The 18724-nt window shown below is 31.7% G+C and overlaps 1 protein-coding gene across 1 annotated transcript in view; it reads right to left on the bottom strand.

Annotated features, from left to right (window-relative positions):
* LOC129235185 (diacylglycerol kinase eta-like) overlaps nt 1-18724 on the bottom strand; it is a 303413-nt gene that overhangs the window by 72028 nt on the left and 212661 nt on the right. The window contains exons 6-14 of the mRNA XM_054868880.1: nt 17850-17979; nt 16858-16964; nt 10620-10748; nt 8926-9188; nt 6590-6698; nt 4956-5095; nt 4271-4328; nt 1751-1845; nt 1582-1675 (exon numbers count right to left, since the gene is read on the bottom strand). Of these exons, the coding sequence (XP_054724855.1) occupies nt 1582-1675; nt 1751-1845; nt 4271-4328; nt 4956-5095; nt 6590-6698; nt 8926-9188; nt 10620-10748; nt 16858-16964; nt 17850-17979 (1125 nt within the window). The remainder of the gene's footprint in view (nt 1-1581; nt 1676-1750; nt 1846-4270; nt 4329-4955; nt 5096-6589; nt 6699-8925; nt 9189-10619; nt 10749-16857; nt 16965-17849; nt 17980-18724) is intronic.

Below are 18724 nucleotides of genomic sequence, written 5' to 3'. Positions count from 1 at the left end.
TATGCTACCAACGCTTTACAAAGGCTGCAGCCATGACCAACTTCAACCTGGCCAGACTTCCTCCCACGCAAGATGCTGCAAAGCAACACTCAGGTGGCCAGTCCTGTGAAAACTTGCATGAAATTGCCATAGATGTTAATGTCATTGCCCATGATTGGGACAAGATGGATAGGCTGCTTGACTTTCCAGCTAGCCAACTCGCCGGAACTGCTATTGAACAAGTCGAGGAACAATTTCAGGTATACTAATACTCGTATTATTGTTTTCTATTAATTAATCCTTTTTAATGTGTAGACCACATTTATACTAAGACTTTTTGGCGGAGAATTGATAGTGTATCAGGAAAAAAATATTTTGCACTGACACTGATTAAAAAAAGGCTATTACATGCCAGTTTTGAGATTGCCATGATTTTTTTGGAATTCATTGGTTACATGTCATTTGGAATAACATGTAAATAATGAAGCACAATTAAGAATTTTCATTCCCTTTCAGGATGTCCAAGACGAGGGAAATGGCACTAAAGGAGACCAATTGGCAAATTTACTTGGCCCTGGTCCTCCAAAAAGGAGGAAACACCTTTGATTCTTATTTCTCCTTTTGTTTAATTAACACTTCTTGTATGCACTAAATATAAATGTATGTTAAATAAATTTTGTACTTCAATATCAGTTCTCTGGTTGTGAATAGTGACCGCTCCCCCCTCTGGATAAACTATTCCCTTTCCCTAGTGTTTTCAAAATGTTAAATTGAATAAAGGTTTACTCGACTAACTTATATCATACAGGTTATTGAAGATATAAAGACAACTGCATGTATGATGAAGAAAGAAAATTGAAAATTTTCAAATCTGGAGAATTTGTGAAACTTAGAAAAGCTGTATCTCGAAAACTATTAGGGCTAACAAGCCCATTCTAGTGTCAAATTGTAGCAAATGTAATCTAGTTTAAATGTGTAAATAATGATGTTTGTCAAAAACTTACACCTACATTGTCAAAATGGGAAAAATCCGAAAAAAGTACGAAAATTCAGCAGTTTTGGCGATTTTCAAAAGTGTTCCGGGAGGTTGCTGAGGTTGAAAACTTGGATTTTGCATCTTGGTCACATCCCATACAAGAAAAAAATATGAAACCTACTACCACCATTTGATGCAACTTAGGCCCCCTTTTCCAGAACAAGGTTACTGGACTACTAGGGTATGATTCTCTCCCAATCTTTTTTTTTTATTTTGTAATAAAGATGAGTTCCTTTTCAAATAGTAACAAAAGTTATAGAAATAATATTTCAGTGTTTTTCAATTTCTTTTATATTATGTCTGAAAAGGAGCAAAAAAGTTTTGTCATTTAAGTGGCAGCACTATTTTAATTCACACTCTCCCATATTCAGATGCAATAACGAAGCTTTCATTAATATAAAAAAAAAGTTTTACTATACAAATTTTTTTTTTAAATCTCAACAATGTAAATTTCACATTTCATATTTGAAGGTCTAAACCATAAATAAACTTCACAATATTCCTAGATAAAAAGTCATACTTTTTTATAAAACTAAGAGAGATAAAAAAAGGAACCTGTAACTAACTTTATGAGTCATAGTATCTTCTTCATCAACATTTCCCTTGGAATATGCTACTCCTACTTTTGCAATAAAATTCTTAACTGTTTCACAAAGAACTCTATAAAAAAGGGAAGTTTTTAAGTAAATCGGCAAATTTTAAAGTTAAAAACCTTGAATATAAATTAAAACATACTTTGCCGAAGAAATAACAACTGAATGTTGATCAGAATGAAGTATCTTTGTCAGGTGCGTAACAACAGAATCTTCATACTGGCTGATTGGCTCAAACTATAATTTGAAAACAGTTCAGGGTACTTTTTTTATAAAAAGGTTTTTCATTCAGAACAGTTTTTAGAAAAATCTGCATCAAAGTTTAAATGAAGTTAAAAATAATGTATATTTTTATGCTAAGCATTAATGATAAAGATAGTTGAATATTTAAATGACAAAGAAGGGATATAAAGCTAAGAATACATTAACACAGCATTTCTCAACCTTTTTTGATCTGTGGAACGACAAGTGCTTTTGCAAAATAATTCGCGGACCAGATCAGTAATGTTTTCTCCCTTTTTCTTTTTTTTTTGGCGAAAAAATAACCTTTGTATTTGCGGACCATTAAAAACATGTGAATTTTCTTTACGGACTGGTGATGTTTTTTTTGCCTTTTCTTTCTTTTTTCTATGTAAAAAATAAATAAATAAAACATTAAAATCAATGGGTTTTTTTTATAAAAAAATTTTCAAATAGTAATTTTTTAACAATGAATTAGTAAATACATAAATAAAACTTTACTTAGTGTTAAATAACTGTAACAAAAAATATTTAAATGTTTAAAATAAAATAAGTAATTACTATAATGATTATACATAAGTACTAAATATCGCTGAAAAATCATAGAAACGTACGAAAATTAATCATAAAATTTGCGTAAAAGATGCAGTATAGGATGTTATTATTATTATTATTATGGTGTTTTCTCTTTTTGAGTAAGGAATTTTTTTTTACATGGACAAGCAAAAATCTCCAAGGACTGGTCAAATTTTTCTGCGAACCAGTACTGGTCCTCCGGACCACTGGTTGAGAATTGATGCATTAACATAACACTATAATAGATATCTCCACATCAAGTTCATTTACTCCAAACAAAGAGACAAAGCACAGGTGACTAAAAAATGTACCTTGGCGACAAGTTTTTTCAAAACAAGAATCTCAGAAGACATGTTAGACTGAATTTGCCTATAAGAAATATTTTGTCTTGAACCTAAAATTTTTCCTTGCCAACTAACCAGAGAACCACAGAAATAGTGCAACAACAAAAAACATTCAAATAGGTAGCAATCAAATGAGCAAACTGAGACATTTTTGACACAAAAATAATTTGCCCTGGTATCTCTGTTATCGAGATATAAGGTCTTAAAGTCTGCAAAATTTTTAAGAAAAGCGATAAATTTGACTTGAGGAGACATAAAATTTACCACACTATTTCACTTTTTGCATGTTGCAGGACATCCATCTGCAAATCATCTTAAACATGTCTTCCGTTATTCACCAAAACTAATAAAATTTGGCAATTTTTCTAATAATTTTGCCCCACTTCATGATCTCATATTGCGATAACAAGGACATGAAGGCAAATAATTTACTTGTTTCGAAACGGCTTTCCCCATGTGCTTTTGATTGCTACTTATTTTTTTTTTTACTATTATTACCAAATATATGGTTCCCTGGTAAGAATTTCATTTTTGTTAGTTCTTACTCATGATGAAAACAAAAGTATTGCAGTACGTATAATCCAGGAGTGTCTATTCCCCGAAAAGTGATGACACTCCCTCCCCCCTCCTCAAATGCTACAGAGTATATTGTTATATATTTTTAGAAACTCTAGGCACCGTTTAATTGAATATTGTCTGTTCTGAGAAATATCATTCGATGAAGCGGGATATTTGATTAAGCAGGGAAATTTTCTTTACCTTTCTAAATTGGCAACATTTGTCTTAAATGTAATAGTAATAAATCAATAGCTATAAAAGAGGAATAATTCATGTTGTTGGTAAAAACTTTTTGAAATAAGCTAAATAAACATCAAAATAGTTTGAAAAATTCCATAATAGTGAATTGCTTACTTGATGTCTTTTTGGAAGACATTTTCTGACTCCCTTTTTCCTCTCCTCCTCTACTGCGCTTCACACACACACACACATTTAATATTCACTCATTATCGTCTAAAATATTTATATTTCTTTAATTTAACTATACACTGTGTTGTCTTTTTTTTTTTTTTTTTTGGCAAAGACAAAAGAAATTCGATAGGGTAGTTAAAATGTTTTAATGGAATATGGATGTTGTTTTTCTTGCCTGTTTTGTCGGCAAAAACTGTTACTTTATATTTTTACGTTTATAATTGTTTTTAATTAATTTATTTCAAATTTATTCACGTTTTTTCTCAGTAAAATTATTTGCGAAAGCTGATCAATATTATTTTATTATCCATAGAAAATATTCGAATAAGTGAGGATCTTTAACGTTATATAACGTATGGGGAAATATTTGGTTCTAAAAGGTTTATTGATATAAGCGTGAAATTCTTTTATCTGTTACCCGATTAACAGGGGCCGACAGTATTTAGGAATTTGCATGAGCTGTGTTTGATTGTGTATATATCCTAGTAGGATAACAGTTTTACTGTAAGTAAAAAGTAAAAATGTTCCAAAACCTCAATTTGACTTTTTCTCCTTGATACTAAAGTTCCTTCATATGTCATGATACACCACCTAAAATTTGAAAAAGAAATTGAGAAGCTGATCATTCTTGAACATTTCAATAAATTTTTTATGAAATAATTGGAAAAAAAAGCAGAAAAATAAATATCAACAAACTGTTCTATTTTTGAAATGTGTTATTTATTTTGATTTCAAGGGCAAGTTTGTTGTGATTTAATTTCTGTTTTCCATACCATAAATTAATATTCATCATGAAAAAGTGCTGACATGACATTTAAAGAAAAGAGATTAATTGTTTAAATTCAAGGTTAAATAATACAAAGATTTATCTTTCAAAGATCTTATTTTTTATTGATAAACTTAATATTTAAATTCATTTATAGTTCATCATTATCTTTTGAAAATTCTAAGTTTTTAAACTATGAAATTAATATTTAATATGGTTTATAGTTCATCAATATCTTTCAAAAGGAATACTCTTTAAGTATAAAATTATCATTTCTTATTCATATTTATCTTTCAAAATTTCTGAATTTTTTAATTACATAATTAATATTGAGACTTTTGCAATAAGAACAAAATTTTCAAAAAGTTTCCCTTCCCGAAAATGGCCCTTAATATGGTACCATATAGCAATAAATAATACTCTATTAAAGCTCAAAGTGCAAAATAAATTACCTATCTAAACTCTTAACAGTGGCTTTTTCATATTTTTCTAGTAACTGAGGAAGCTGAGCATCATCATCGCAGGAGGACCCCCATCCTAAAACACGAGCTAAATCATTTCCTGTTCCTAAAGGCAAGACTCCTACTTGGCACTGAAAAACGATAAAGTCAACAGAGGAAAAAATAAATTTTTCATGAATTTTAAATACAGTTATAGATACGTAAAACTAGAGCATAATATTACATGTAAAATTCATTTTAAACACATCATCATAGCTAAAACTTTACTTGCAAATCAAACGCTTTACAACATTGAAGTAAAATTTCTTTACTCAGAAAAATATCTTGTATAGTACAATTTCGGTTTAAGGACACCTGATTTAACGATTTTCTCAATATAATCATACATTTCACTGGTCTGGATTTGTCTGGATTGGATGCCCATGCTCCTTGATTTAATGATAACTTTTCCAGACCTTGACAATTGTTAAATTGAAGTTGTACTGCATTTTACATTTTAATTCATGACACAGGGGTGCCAACCAGGGGGGGGAGGGGGGAGGGGGAGTTCTTGATCCTGGGGGAGGGTTTTTTTTCAATATTTAAGGAGGGAGTGCGCCCTTGCTCCAAGGGGGGTGGGAACCCCTGCTTGACAAATGCTAATGTTGACAGATTCATACATTTTAAACTCAAATTCCAGAAAAAAACAAGCAATACTTGCTGAATTTCATAATAAAATCATTATTTATCAGACTATACAAATAAAAATGTGATGACCAGCAACAGGTTAGTCAATTTATTAGTTCCCAATTAAGATCAATGAACCTCTTAAAGCTATTTACCAGATTGCTCATTACAGCCTTTTCCGGTAAGCTGTTACAAGTGCCCACAACCCTACAGTAGTAGTAATTTCTCCTAATTTCCAGGTTAGCCTGAGAGACTGAGATTTTAATAGCTTAAAATAACTTGTAATACTTTCCATGCAAAAGTTTAACCCAGTAATATATTTCATTTTGATAAATTAAAACAACTGAACCATGTCCCCTGTGATTCTCCATTACTCTAAGGCAATACATGTTGAACCTTTTAAATGTGGTATCATAATCTAAATCAGAAAGTCACTTTACTAGCCCAGCAGTCCTTCTTTGAACCCTTTTCAATAAAGAAGTATCTTTCTTGAGATAAGAAGATGAAAACTGAACAGCATACCCCAAATGAGGTCTTGCCAAACTTTTATACAGAGGCAGAAGAACCGTCTTAGATTTGTTTGAAATTGATCTATTCATAAATCCGAGCATTCTATTGACTATGTTACTACAATGCTGGACTGTTGACTAAACTTAAAATCCTGATTTAAAACCGAAAAAAAAAAAAATATCTACAAAAATTTTCTATCAACTTTACGTTATTTGCAAACTTAATATTGAATTTTACAAATCCTCACCTTTTTATTTCTTTCTTTTTTTTGAAAACAAGACGCATTTAAAAATTATAACTAAGTATTTGACATTAGCTTCAAAATTTGAAATCATTTTTTTTTTACTCTATTTATTTTAAATACACAATTATGAATTTATGATGACCTCTCTCTTACAAATAAACATTGTACACATATATTCAATAATATGTAAGAAGGTAAAATATACCTGATTATGCATGTTTAGTTTGTCAATTTCTGTTAGCACCCAGCTAACACTTCCATCACCCCCACAAACTAAAATACGGAATGGATTAAATGTTCTAAACATCCTTAACCTGAAATACAATAATCATTACAACAACTAATAGAGCTAAACAAGAAAAAATAATGCATGCAAAAGATCAAATAGATTGATTGTATAAATATAATTGACCTGATCACAGAATTCATTTCATTTTTTCATCAAATATTCATACACTTATGTAATTATGAAGTGCAAAAACTGTTGAATACATAAAAAAAAAAGCTCAACATTTAGAATTATAGCCAGTAAAAAGAGAATAACAAGAGCCAAAAATATTACTATTCAAAAACCATGCCTGACTACAAATAGGGTAATGTTAAAAGATATTAAAATAAATATTGAAAGTAAAAAAAAGCACATTTTGAAGAGAAAAAGAAACAAACAAATAATAATAGTAATAATAAACAAAAAAAAAAAAAAAAAGAAAAAGAAAAGAAAGAAAGAACACATGAACTTATTTTTAACCTCAAGGTGCCAGTGGCTTTCGATTGAGTGGCTGCTTGCCTTGATGAGCTGAGCTCAAGTGTTTGATGAAGTAAGGGCAGAAAACATATTCCTCTCTTTTCTCCTTCGCAAAAATAATAACTGTTTTTCTATATTAAATTGACTTTTTATACTTCTCAAAGCAAACTAATTAATTTTTCATTATATGTTAAGTCAGTGCCAGACCTATATTTTTCTGAAACAGGGCAAAATCTTGGAACTGACGCTTTTACTTATCTTCAAGCTTTCATATTTAGTTTCAATAAAAAATTTTTTAAAAATATAAAAATACTGTGAATTTGCCATTTGGGGCAAGGACCTCTGCTTGCTCCCCACAGATCTGGCACTGTGTAAAGTTAGACACTAATGATGAGAGTCAACAATCTTTTCAAGAGCATTCTTGAGAATCTTCTTTTGAACGTGAAACTTGGAAAATAACTGATATTCTTTTTCTTAAAAGTAAAAATACACAAAGGAATAAATAACCTAAATATTTATCTCGAAATGATATTTATTCATAAAATATATAAACATAAAATTATGCTATCATAATAAACATAAAATTATTTTTTTGGTTTCTTACCTTATAATGATACTAATAATGAAAATTTTCTCAGAACAAAGCAAGAGATTTCGGTCACTAGACTCAATAATTCATAATGAAAACATGATTTTGAAAAGTTTTTAAAATCAATGTTTGAAAAAGATAGATGCAAAAGTGATTAAAATGGTAACTATCTTTTTTTCCTTATATTAATTTTTTCATGAAAAATATATGCATAAAAAGTAGAAAAATCTTCAGTTCAGATCTAAAATTTGGAACTGTTACTGCAATGATCATATCTTAGTAAAAAATTCGCAATATTCTCTTTCTCTTCAAAAGATTATCATCAAAAATTTTACACATCTATCAGTCACAACCACAAATTCTTTACTTGCTTACATTTTTTTCAAAACAAGCTTTCAATTTTCTCCCTAACCTTTTATGCTATTAATGAGATCACTAGCACAGCAATTGCTACAATTATCAATGATTCATTCAATGTAGTAATGTTTTTAAATTTCATCATTTTTAATGCAAGTACAAAAGGTAAAATCAACAATATGCTCTAGACCCAGCTAGACCGGTTCCTGCAAAAATAACTTGTAAAGATTTTTATAATTTTGCTCTATTTAAGTTAATATCCTTGGTTATACTTATTTTGCAATTAAATACAGTAATTTTATGCCTTTTCTGAAAGAGGAAAATTAGAAAGAATGAAAACACCAATTTCTATACATTGGTTTCATTCAAACGAAACTTTTATATATGTATATAAAAATAAATTAATTAAAAAAAAACACTGTGTGACTAAACATTAACTAAAAAAGTAGGAAGACTGACTAAGGTAAAAAGCATTATTTTAAAGTAAACAAACTTGGGTGGTTTAACTCAGTAAATTATTAATAAAGGGAGCAAACATCTTTGGAAAGATGCATGAATGCATCAGACCGTAGCTTGGAAAATCTCTGAAAATATAAAAAATCTTGTTTGCTTAACAGTCAAATTAGGTGCATTATAAACAGAAATCATAAATTTCAAGCTTTCTTAGAAAACTTTATTCAGCAAAAAACAATGCATAATCTTTTAAGCTTTTTCAATAGCAGAAAATAATTTTGAATATGATTCCTGAAAGCAATTTAAAAATAAAAGGTAGTAATAAGACATTTGTTGATATTTTCTAAATTAAATTTAATCAAATCTAATTTTAAAACATATTAAAAATAACATTTACCCCAAACCTGGTCCCCCGTTCATAAGATCAAACACTTGCGCAGGATTGAGCAGCTGTTTAAAACGTCTCAAAAACTTAACACCTTGGTTGTCTCCTGACTTAGAATTAACGAATACTAGAAGAGGACTACATCCTAAAGGACATGTTGCTTTCCAAGATTCATCATTGCCAATGCTGTGAAGAGCAGTAGGCGGAACTATGGAGGCACGGCAAACACCAAGAGGGCACTTTTCGGGATATTGGGCTTTACAAGAAGAATGTACCTGTGTAAATGAAAAAGACTCCACTTTTTTCAATTAAACTCTTTTTTTTTTTTGAACATTGGTGAACAAATATAATGTTAACAACTCTTCAGGTATAAATTGCATAAGAGAAATGGTTCATATCAGAAAAGAGTTTAAATACACCGATTTCTATAACAGATTGAAGACTGATAAATAATGGAAAGAGATTGCATACCTCAGTATTTAAGCACTCTCAGCAACATATTGAAGCAATTATCTACATATAATGCAACCTCAAACACAAGGAACTAAGTGCTATTCAGAGGTATAATAAATAACTAAAAAAGAAACTTTAACATCTGTTTCAGTGAATGATTTAAAATGCTCCTTTTTAATTTGTTACAGAAACATTTGACTATTTTCCAAATTTAGCTTTTTGTTATCAGAGGTCGATCCAGGTTTTCTTTCTTGGGTCCACATTTTATGAAAAGCAAAATATTTTTGTGAACTTTCATTACTTTTGTGAAAAAGAAATTTTCATTGCTTTGCCCCTTTTTTTTTCTGGCAAAACGTAATATCAAAGCATTTTTTGTCATCATACTTCATTGAGAAGGCCCTAACTAGTATAATAAGAGCAAATGATATAACATATATAATAAGACGCTTGAAATTCTTAGATTTAATTAAAGATCTTAAAAAGTGATGCATTCAAACAAATTTTAATTAATCTGCTACACATAGTTAATGGAGCCGCTTTAACAATGCCGAATTTTGTGAATAAGGTCGCTTTTGAGGTACGGAATTTTGTGAATGGGGCTGCTTTTACGATGTGAAGTTTTGTGAAAGGGCCGCAAAGCAGACCTAATTTTGGCCTGGATCAACCCCTGGTTATAAATAACTAAGACAAGTGGAAAAGGATAAATAAAAAATTAATCAGTAGTCTATAAGATACAGACTTTGGTTCATTAGACTAGTGTTTCTTCGAGACAAAAAAGATGGCAAGATGCTCACAAGTGAAAGGGTACCTATGGACAGAAATTTTGAAGTAGAAAGGGTGCTTTTTTTCCTTTTATTAAAACTTTACGCTTACAAAATCCAACTTTTTCTCAATAGTAATTATTTTTCATTGTTGCTATTTAATTATTTTTTAAATAACTGCTAAGAATCGTTTTGATGTTTAGTTTAGAAGATTATTTTAAAAACATAGAATATTTAGATTTATATTTAAACTAAATTATAAGAGAAACAAAGAAATATATCCATTGTCAAAAAAAAAAAAAAAAAACTTGCCTTTGTGATGAAGTTATGTCAAAACCTCAAAGGAGTAAGGGGGGCAAATTGAGAAATACAAAAAGGAGGGCAGAGTGCAGCACCCTCCTAAAAAAGCCTGGAGGAAACACTATTAGACCAAATAAAAAGTTTAAAATTACCAAAAATTGTAAAATTTCTAAAGATATTTTGAAATATTACCATGGCTCTACACCAAAGGCACCTCCAATCTTGTAATCTCAAAACACTTCCACAAGTTTTATCACAGATACTACATTTTGCACTGACAGGCAGATTACCTTCTAACCACTGATGAGGCATGGCAATATTCTAAATGAAAAATTGATTTAAAAGAACATAAGTATGATCAAGAAAACGTCCTTTCTAGGCTTTTGACAAGAAAAATACAAATACAAAAGTGATGACCAACAACAGGCTCTGGGTCCAGCTTGGCTGATCAAGTAAGTTCATCAATCCTCAATGAAGATCAAGAGACCTCTTAAATTTATCCAGCCCGCTGCAAGTAACAGCTGCTTTTGGTAAACTAATCCAAATAACTATAACCCAGAGCTGTTATGGCCAGCATCAATAATATAACAACTTTATATACTTGTGAGCTATGGTCCACTCAATATGACTCTGATTGATATTTCAATAGCTTTTCCAAAGCTCAAATGGAATGAAACATGCTCTGCAGAAACCTGAGATATGTCAGGTGAAAATATCCACAAGAAACCTCCTGGATGGAACATGGCCTACAAAACTAAAGTACAGTCGACTTACTCATAATGAGCTGAATAGACCACAATATTCACTTATTTTAACCGAGTATTCACAAGTGGGAGAAGGGACACCTGTTGGTCCAGGCGGCCCAAGCATGAAGGGAAACCGTCCGAAAGGGGCGAAATATACGTAGGGACGTAGGGGTAAATAATATGGAATGGCACTCGTAAAAGTAATTTGTGACGGGCCCCAAAATTTCTGTGCACGCCCCTGAGTACTCGTCAGGGGTGCCCATCCCCCCAAGCTTAATGGCGCAAATTCCCCCCCAAAAATTATCCCGCTTTCGAATCGGGTTAAACATAAGTTTTTAGAGTGTCTAATTTCCAGTCAAACTCATTTTGGGAGGGGGGGGGGTAGCGCTAACAAATCCCATTCGAACTGAAATATTGTTGGGTTGTTCCGCCTCACCTTCCCAAAATTTACAACGTGGACCTTGAATGAACGAGTTTTGGAGACCCCTGAGTTTCACTTCACCTTATTTATTTATTTATTTAGCAAATGTATGAATAATTACAGGGAGAGTGGATTCAACTTTTCTGATTTTTGAATGGAGTCATTACTATATGAACCTTGAAACGGAAATATAGTAGTCACTTAGCTAGGGGGTCCGGGGGTTTCTCCCCCGGAAAATTTTTGAAATTGTAGTTTTAAAACCACAGTTTTAGAAGATATCCGGTGATGTTAGAGTGATAAAAGGTTCGGTGGCCGCTTCCCGGTAATTGTTAAATATTGAAACTTCAAAAACTCAATTGTAGATAGCCTGCCGTTGTGTTAGGGAGAGGGAACGGGTTCGGGGCTCTCGTCTGATAAGTTTTCAAAATTTTAGTTCTAAAAACGCAGTTTTAGACTATCTGTGGTAATGTTAGGGGAAAAAGAGATTCGGGGACTTGCCCCAGAAATATTTTTCGCAATTTAAGTCTTTAAAACGTTATTTTAGGCTATCTATGGTTAGGAGACAGGCATTCTGAAATTGATCCTCTAAAATTGCAATTGTATCCGACCTTTTTAAAGTTATGCAAAAGAGTTTTTGGAAGCTCTCCCGTAATTTTCTCAAAATTAAAGCCCTGAAAATCAAATATCAGACAGTCTTTAATAATGTTGACGAGAGTGGAGGAAGGCAGGGGGGTGCTCCACTTAAATTTGTGAAATTGTAGCTTAAAAAACGCAGTTTTGATAGATCTTGATAATGTTAGTAGAACCAAGGGCGTATATAAGGGGTGGGCTCAGAGGGTCCGGGTCCCACCTTAAATCAAAATTTTTTAAAAAAATAAACATAATTCTGTTGGCGTTTATTTAAATAAATTCCGAGCATTTAGCTCAAAAAAAAAGTGAAAAAAGAACAGAAACTTGCAAGAGGAGAGAGCAGCCGAGCTAGAGGTGGTCCGCAACTTTTTATTTCTTCATCAGTGACGAAATGAAAAAAAAAAAGATGCTCTGCCGCTGCGCCAGTTTTGTGACAGAAATTCGGGGCCAGTACCTCGGGTGGAAATTTTAGAGGGCAAAAAATTTAAATGCGGCTCCAAGCAATTAAGCAAAAATGGATCATTGACCCCCTTCAAGCGACCAAAGAGATCCTAAAATTCTCATTTAGATTTTTAGTTATGGAAAATTTTCACGTGAGAGCACCTGATCCCCACTTTCCTCCCCAATGTCACCAAAGATAACTAGACATTGCATTTTTACAACTTCAATTTCCGAAAAATTTAGAGCAAGAGCTCATCTAACCGCGTCTTCTTCAATAATTTAGTCAGTAGTCTAAAACGGCATTTAAGGAATTTAAAATTCAAACAACTTCTGGTAGAGATTACTCCCCTGCCGTTGCCAGTTTCCAACGCATTCAAAGATAATTTCCAAATATGTTCATAGAAAGGATATATATATATATATATATATATATATATCCCGAATCTCTCCCCCTTTTCCTTAACATCATTTAAGATAATTTAAAATAGCATTAATTAGCCTCAACGCCAATACAATGTTTTCAGGAGAGCTCTTAAGTCTTTTTCCTTCCCTTAACATTACCAAGCATAGACTAAAAATTAATTTTTAGGCCTTTGATTTCGAAAAAATTCCGTGAGAGAGAAAGAGAGCACCCTACCCTTTCAACGAGTCATAACATTTGCGTTTCTTAAAACTTCAATGTAATCAAATTTCTGGGAGACAGCTCCTGATTCTGTTTCTTAACGCCATTAAAAGAGCCTAAAATACATTTTCAGGACATCAATTCCAAAACAATTCCAGAGGAGGGCTTTCAAACCATCACCATTGCTCTAACTTTACTACCAAAGATAGTCTGAAAGCACTTTTATGTTTCCAATTAAGAAAATTTGAACCAGAACTTACGTTTTCAAACTGAGAAATCGAAAACCTCTGAGAGGTGGGTCGCCTGTCCTCGAACCCTTCCTTTCCTGAGATGGCAGAAAATTGACTTCAATTTAAAATTTCGGAAGGCAACTTCAATTTTGAAAAACGTTCCGGAGGGAGTTAAAACCACCCCTTTCCTTCTTCTTTATCACCTCGGAAGAATTGATCCACCTCCGAAAAATTGTAGAGCTGGCACTACAGCCTTCAAATAATTTTAGATTGTAAAAAAGGGGGAAAAGGAGGGGGGCTAAGTCTCTGGTCATATCGGCCCCTCCAAAATTTTAACATATATACGTCACTGATTTTAACGAACCAAATATCCTTCTATGCAGATCAGATATAGAAGAAAGTAAAAATGATTTACGAAAAATAATTAAAACACCTTAAGAACAGACTGTTCTGCTTCCATGAGCGAAAACCAACATCACTGAAAGCTTTAATGAAAATTACCTAATGATAAATTGAAACAATCAGTTTAAAACTGGTAGAGAAGATGACAGTAAAGTGAAATGGAAAATTCTACATAAACTTAAGCTAGTTAATGAAGAAAATATAGTAATTGTCGATTGGAGGTAGTGATTGCAATACCGGTATACCGCATACCAGTATTTCGAGCAATTTGGCGATTTCGTAATACCGGTATTCGCTTAGGTAAAATACCAGTATTTTCGGTATTAGCTGAAAATAATAAATAGATTCAATTGAAGAATTTTAAATTTATCTTATTAATTGTATACTTGTATTTTAAATGTACATTTATTTTTTCATAATACAGAACTGAAGTCAATCTATTGATGTAAAAATTTGGCTTCAAAAGCACTAACTAATAAAATATCATTAAACAAAAGATGTGAAAATTGCAAAATGATATTGTCATTACTAGATGGGGAGATGAATCGCATTTTCGTGCGCTTTTATTTACTATGTTTTTATTTTCGCCATTTCCCTGATCACTCACTTTCCCTTTTGTGAACGCTAAACTCGAGTGTAATTTTGAATGCATTTGTACTATGAACAATTTATTGCAAATATCAGTTGTATTAATACTTTATGATTTCTTTTCTTGTTAGCATAAAAATTGGTAATTTCTTGTCACCAGTATTGATTTGTTGTCCTGTCTCGCTATCTGGCTTTCTACTTGAAACATATTTTCAGATATTTACATACAGTGAAACCTGTGTAAGTTGACCACTTGCGGTGCACTTCTTTAGCGGTCAACTTAAACAGGTGGCCAACTTGCAGAGGTTGATTTATATGATAAGGGCTAATTCCGTGCTTGAAAAAAGCGGTCAACTTAGACAGGTGGTCAACTTACAAGGGTAGTTAACTTCACAGGATTTACTGTAATTATAATTGTGAAGAATTTTGAAAAAAAAAAAAGCGAAAATGAATAAGAGAAACTAACAAGATAAAATTTAGTTAAGTTTATCGTAAATTACAAACCAAAGGGCTAATAAAAAGCAAACACAAGCCTCTCCAGCTCAAGAGAAAATTACGTTAATATTGGAAAGGTATCGTGTCTCGGAAAGAAATTACTACTAGCTATAATTTAAAAAATAATTAAAATACACACAATACAAGAGAAACACACACACACAAAAGGAATTATCCAAAAATGTCACGAAAGAGAGCAAATTATTCGGAGATGAAGGACTTCTAGACAATTAGAGGAGGTGTGTCGCGCATTGTTAACAGTACCAGTGTTCACAATACGTTTTCATAAGTATAATACAATTTTTGTACAAAATTATGAGCTGTGGTCAATAAACAATATGTTTTCAAGCATTTTTTGAGCAATTTCAAATACCGGTATTAATGCCGGTATTCCAGTATCACGTTTAAAAAATACCGAGTACCGGTATTGAATTTTTGGTCCGGTATTGCAATCCCAAGTATGAGGGATTAAAAATATTATTCGCAAACTTCAAAACTAGTTCTTAACGATTGTCAAGGAGCAAATGAATTAATGAAAGACTAGATCATAGTGGTCAGAATTATCATAAACAATAAATTAAAAATAGGGAAAAACTTTTTATTTTATATTCATTTTTGATCTCTCTCCCTCTTATTACTGTCACACGTATTCATCATGCAGAATTGTGCTACCCCTTTCAGAAAATTTATAATATATTAAGTAGAAAGCAAATCGTCTTATCCAACTTTGAAACGGACACAACTACATCGCGTCTCTGTTGTTCCCTTTATTGAAAAAGAGATACGGTCATTCAAATTTTGGAAAGAGTACGTGGAAAACGTATTATTTATGCATCTACTTCTGTTGAATAAGTTAAAATATTTTTTCCTTGAAAAAATCAAAAATTTCATGTTCTAAAGAAAAACAAAACTTCTGGGGAAAAAATCCCCCCCAAAAATTTTGATGGCGCAACTTGCGCCATAATCCCCCCCTGTGGGCACCCCTGGTACTCGTGAGAAACGAGTTAGTGAAGAAATTCCAATATGTTTATTGTTATTATTTTTCTTTTTTAAATTTCTATATAGCACTCAAAAAGTTGAAGATCTTTGAACTGCTTTATTGTTTCTTTTGTGTTAGTTTTTCAGATAATATTCATGCAAACTTTTTCTTTCCAATGGGGCTGCGTGAGAAGTCACTTTGCCTTTACCAGATCTAATGCACTCCCTGACAAGGCATCAGTCTTTCAGGTGACACCATTAAGGTGCTGATGCATGATGCAAGTAGTTTTTGGTGCCCAGTTTCCACCAGATGGAGGTATCTGGGCTCTCTTTGATGCAAAACTGTACTAAGAATTTAATTTTGACGAGAAAATTCAAACCCAAACGAATACCCAAGGGATCTTTTACATGCCGTATAAACATACGACATGGGAGCTGATGATTTTCTGCATCTCGAAAATCCACTGACTGGCCACCTCAGGTCAGAACCCGGGTTCAAGGCATAGAAGGCCAGGGCCTTACCATTAAGCCATCAGCCGGCCTATTCATGCAAACTATTTAAATTAATTTTCACATGGATACATCATTGTGCAAAAATGAGTCAAGTAACTATAATGTGGTATAGTGTATGCATATTATATGCTTATACATATTTTTAAAATGTAATACATAAAAAATTGTATGATAAATGTTAATTTTATATCAATTAGGCATTTAAAGAAAGTTTTCTAAAAAGCACATTTATATTACGAAGATCATAGACATGAACTTTGCAAAATTTATTTTGCAATATTCATATACAAAATAATTCAAAGAAAAATAACAAAACATAATTATTTTCATTTGTTCTGCAATGTAAGTTGATTGAAATACTTACAATGTCTTCATCTTCGATAATATCTTTACCTACAGATGATAATGTGGTCCATTTACAACTATTAGGAGCTTTTACCGCACAACGTTTATGGGCTTTAAATTTACACACTAAAAGAAAAAGCAAATTTATTCAAAAAAAAAAAAAAAGTTTCCCCACATGTATGTATCTAAAAGATGTAAACACTGAAAAAGGTAGCTTTATTTCTTTCTCATAGTTGGCAACAATGTCTTACATATAATCATTTATAATTCAAGAAATTATTAAGGTAATGAAAATACATATAAAATATTTAATGCATAACGAAAAAAATAGAGAATAATTTCTCTTTTGCCTGTTTGCAATGACTTGTTTATTAAGAAACCAAATTTGCAAAATTTTTGGACATCACTATTTAATAAACTTCTTGATTATTATTTGCATGTTAATCATTTTTTATAATAAGGAGAAGAAAAAAAAAACAGCATGCAAATGAAATTTGATGAAAACAGTCACAGGATATCATTTAGAAATGAAACAGATTAGTTTACAAAAATCAAAACGGCTTCATATCCACATTAAAATTGAAGAGCAAATTCAGAATGTTGTCATTGAAACTTAGCAACAATAAAGTTGCAAGACTTTTCTACAAGAGAGATAAATCTTGACAAATAATATAAAATTCAATTAACTATTGTACTACCAATTCAGATAAAAAGTTAAAAAACAATGACTAAAGCTTGATATTTATACTTTTAATAAATTCATTTTTGAATAATTATTTTTCTGCTTCGAAAAATACATTGGGAGGGTTTTCAAAAGATTGCAACTGATTTCATTAGTTCTGAACTTGCAGAACTCATACAAGAAGTGGTTATTTTTTGAGTTTGTTGTTTAGAGACTATCAATTAGGGGATGAACTTGGAAAAGATTTTATAAAATATGTTCGTTGAACTGTTTAAACAAATAAGAATAATTCATCAAAATGTTATTTGTCAAAACAAGGTCAGTGTTACCTTCACAGGACACACCATGAGATGTTACTCCTGACAAAGCTTCTCTACAGACATTACAGTACGTGGGTCGGGCATGAGATGTTACGTACCAGTTATGTTGACCAGATAGAAATTCATGATGATCTATACCCTAATAGAAAAGTAAAGATGTAAAAAGAATATGAGAATAGTATCATTATACTCACAAAGAAGACTTTTTAAGCATTTAATTTGAAATTTATAAACTTAAGAGTTATTGTAACGATTTTGATTGTCAAGTCAGTTTTTTGGAAAATACAGTGGAGCCCCAATTTTATGTATTCTGTGATAAACGACGTACCAAGTGGAAAAATGTAAAATCGGGTGTGAGGTTATTAATGTACAATAATTGTTTGAAAATTGGTACTTAGCCAATCAACTAGTGGACAAATGTATAATCTTCACTTTTTTTTAAATGTAATTTCATTTATAGCATGTTCCATACTAACAAGTTTTTGCAAATTCGCTTCTTGGATGGTATTTGGGCTGCAAATAAAAAAACTTTTTGAGTTCTATACTTTGAATCACTAGATTAGTAGTGGAGACATTCTCCTTTTTTTTTTCTTTGCCTTCATCACTATCATTGGAAGTGGGTATAAAACCTGACACAAAGGAATTTGTGATGTGATGAGACAATACACGCGTCATTGTCTTCTGAAAGATTTTTAAGAAGAGTGTCAGCAGCTCTGTTTCTCAATTGTTGTGAAGGAAAACCGAGTGATTGGAGTTAACTCCTCACACAAAGGTCATAAAGACCAAATTAAAAAAAAAGAAGCCAGTGCAGCTTCAAACAGCTATAAAACACATTTATTGGGGAAAAAAAAGGAGGGAGAAATCTAAAAGGGGGGGGGGGGACA

This window comes from Uloborus diversus, chromosome 2 (genome assembly GCF_026930045.1).
Source record: "Uloborus diversus isolate 005 chromosome 2, Udiv.v.3.1, whole genome shotgun sequence".
NCBI lineage: Eukaryota > Metazoa > Arthropoda > Arachnida > Araneae > Uloboridae > Uloborus > Uloborus diversus.
Note: the sequence above shows the minus strand (reverse complement) of the source record. Positions and strands in the feature narration are given on the sequence as shown.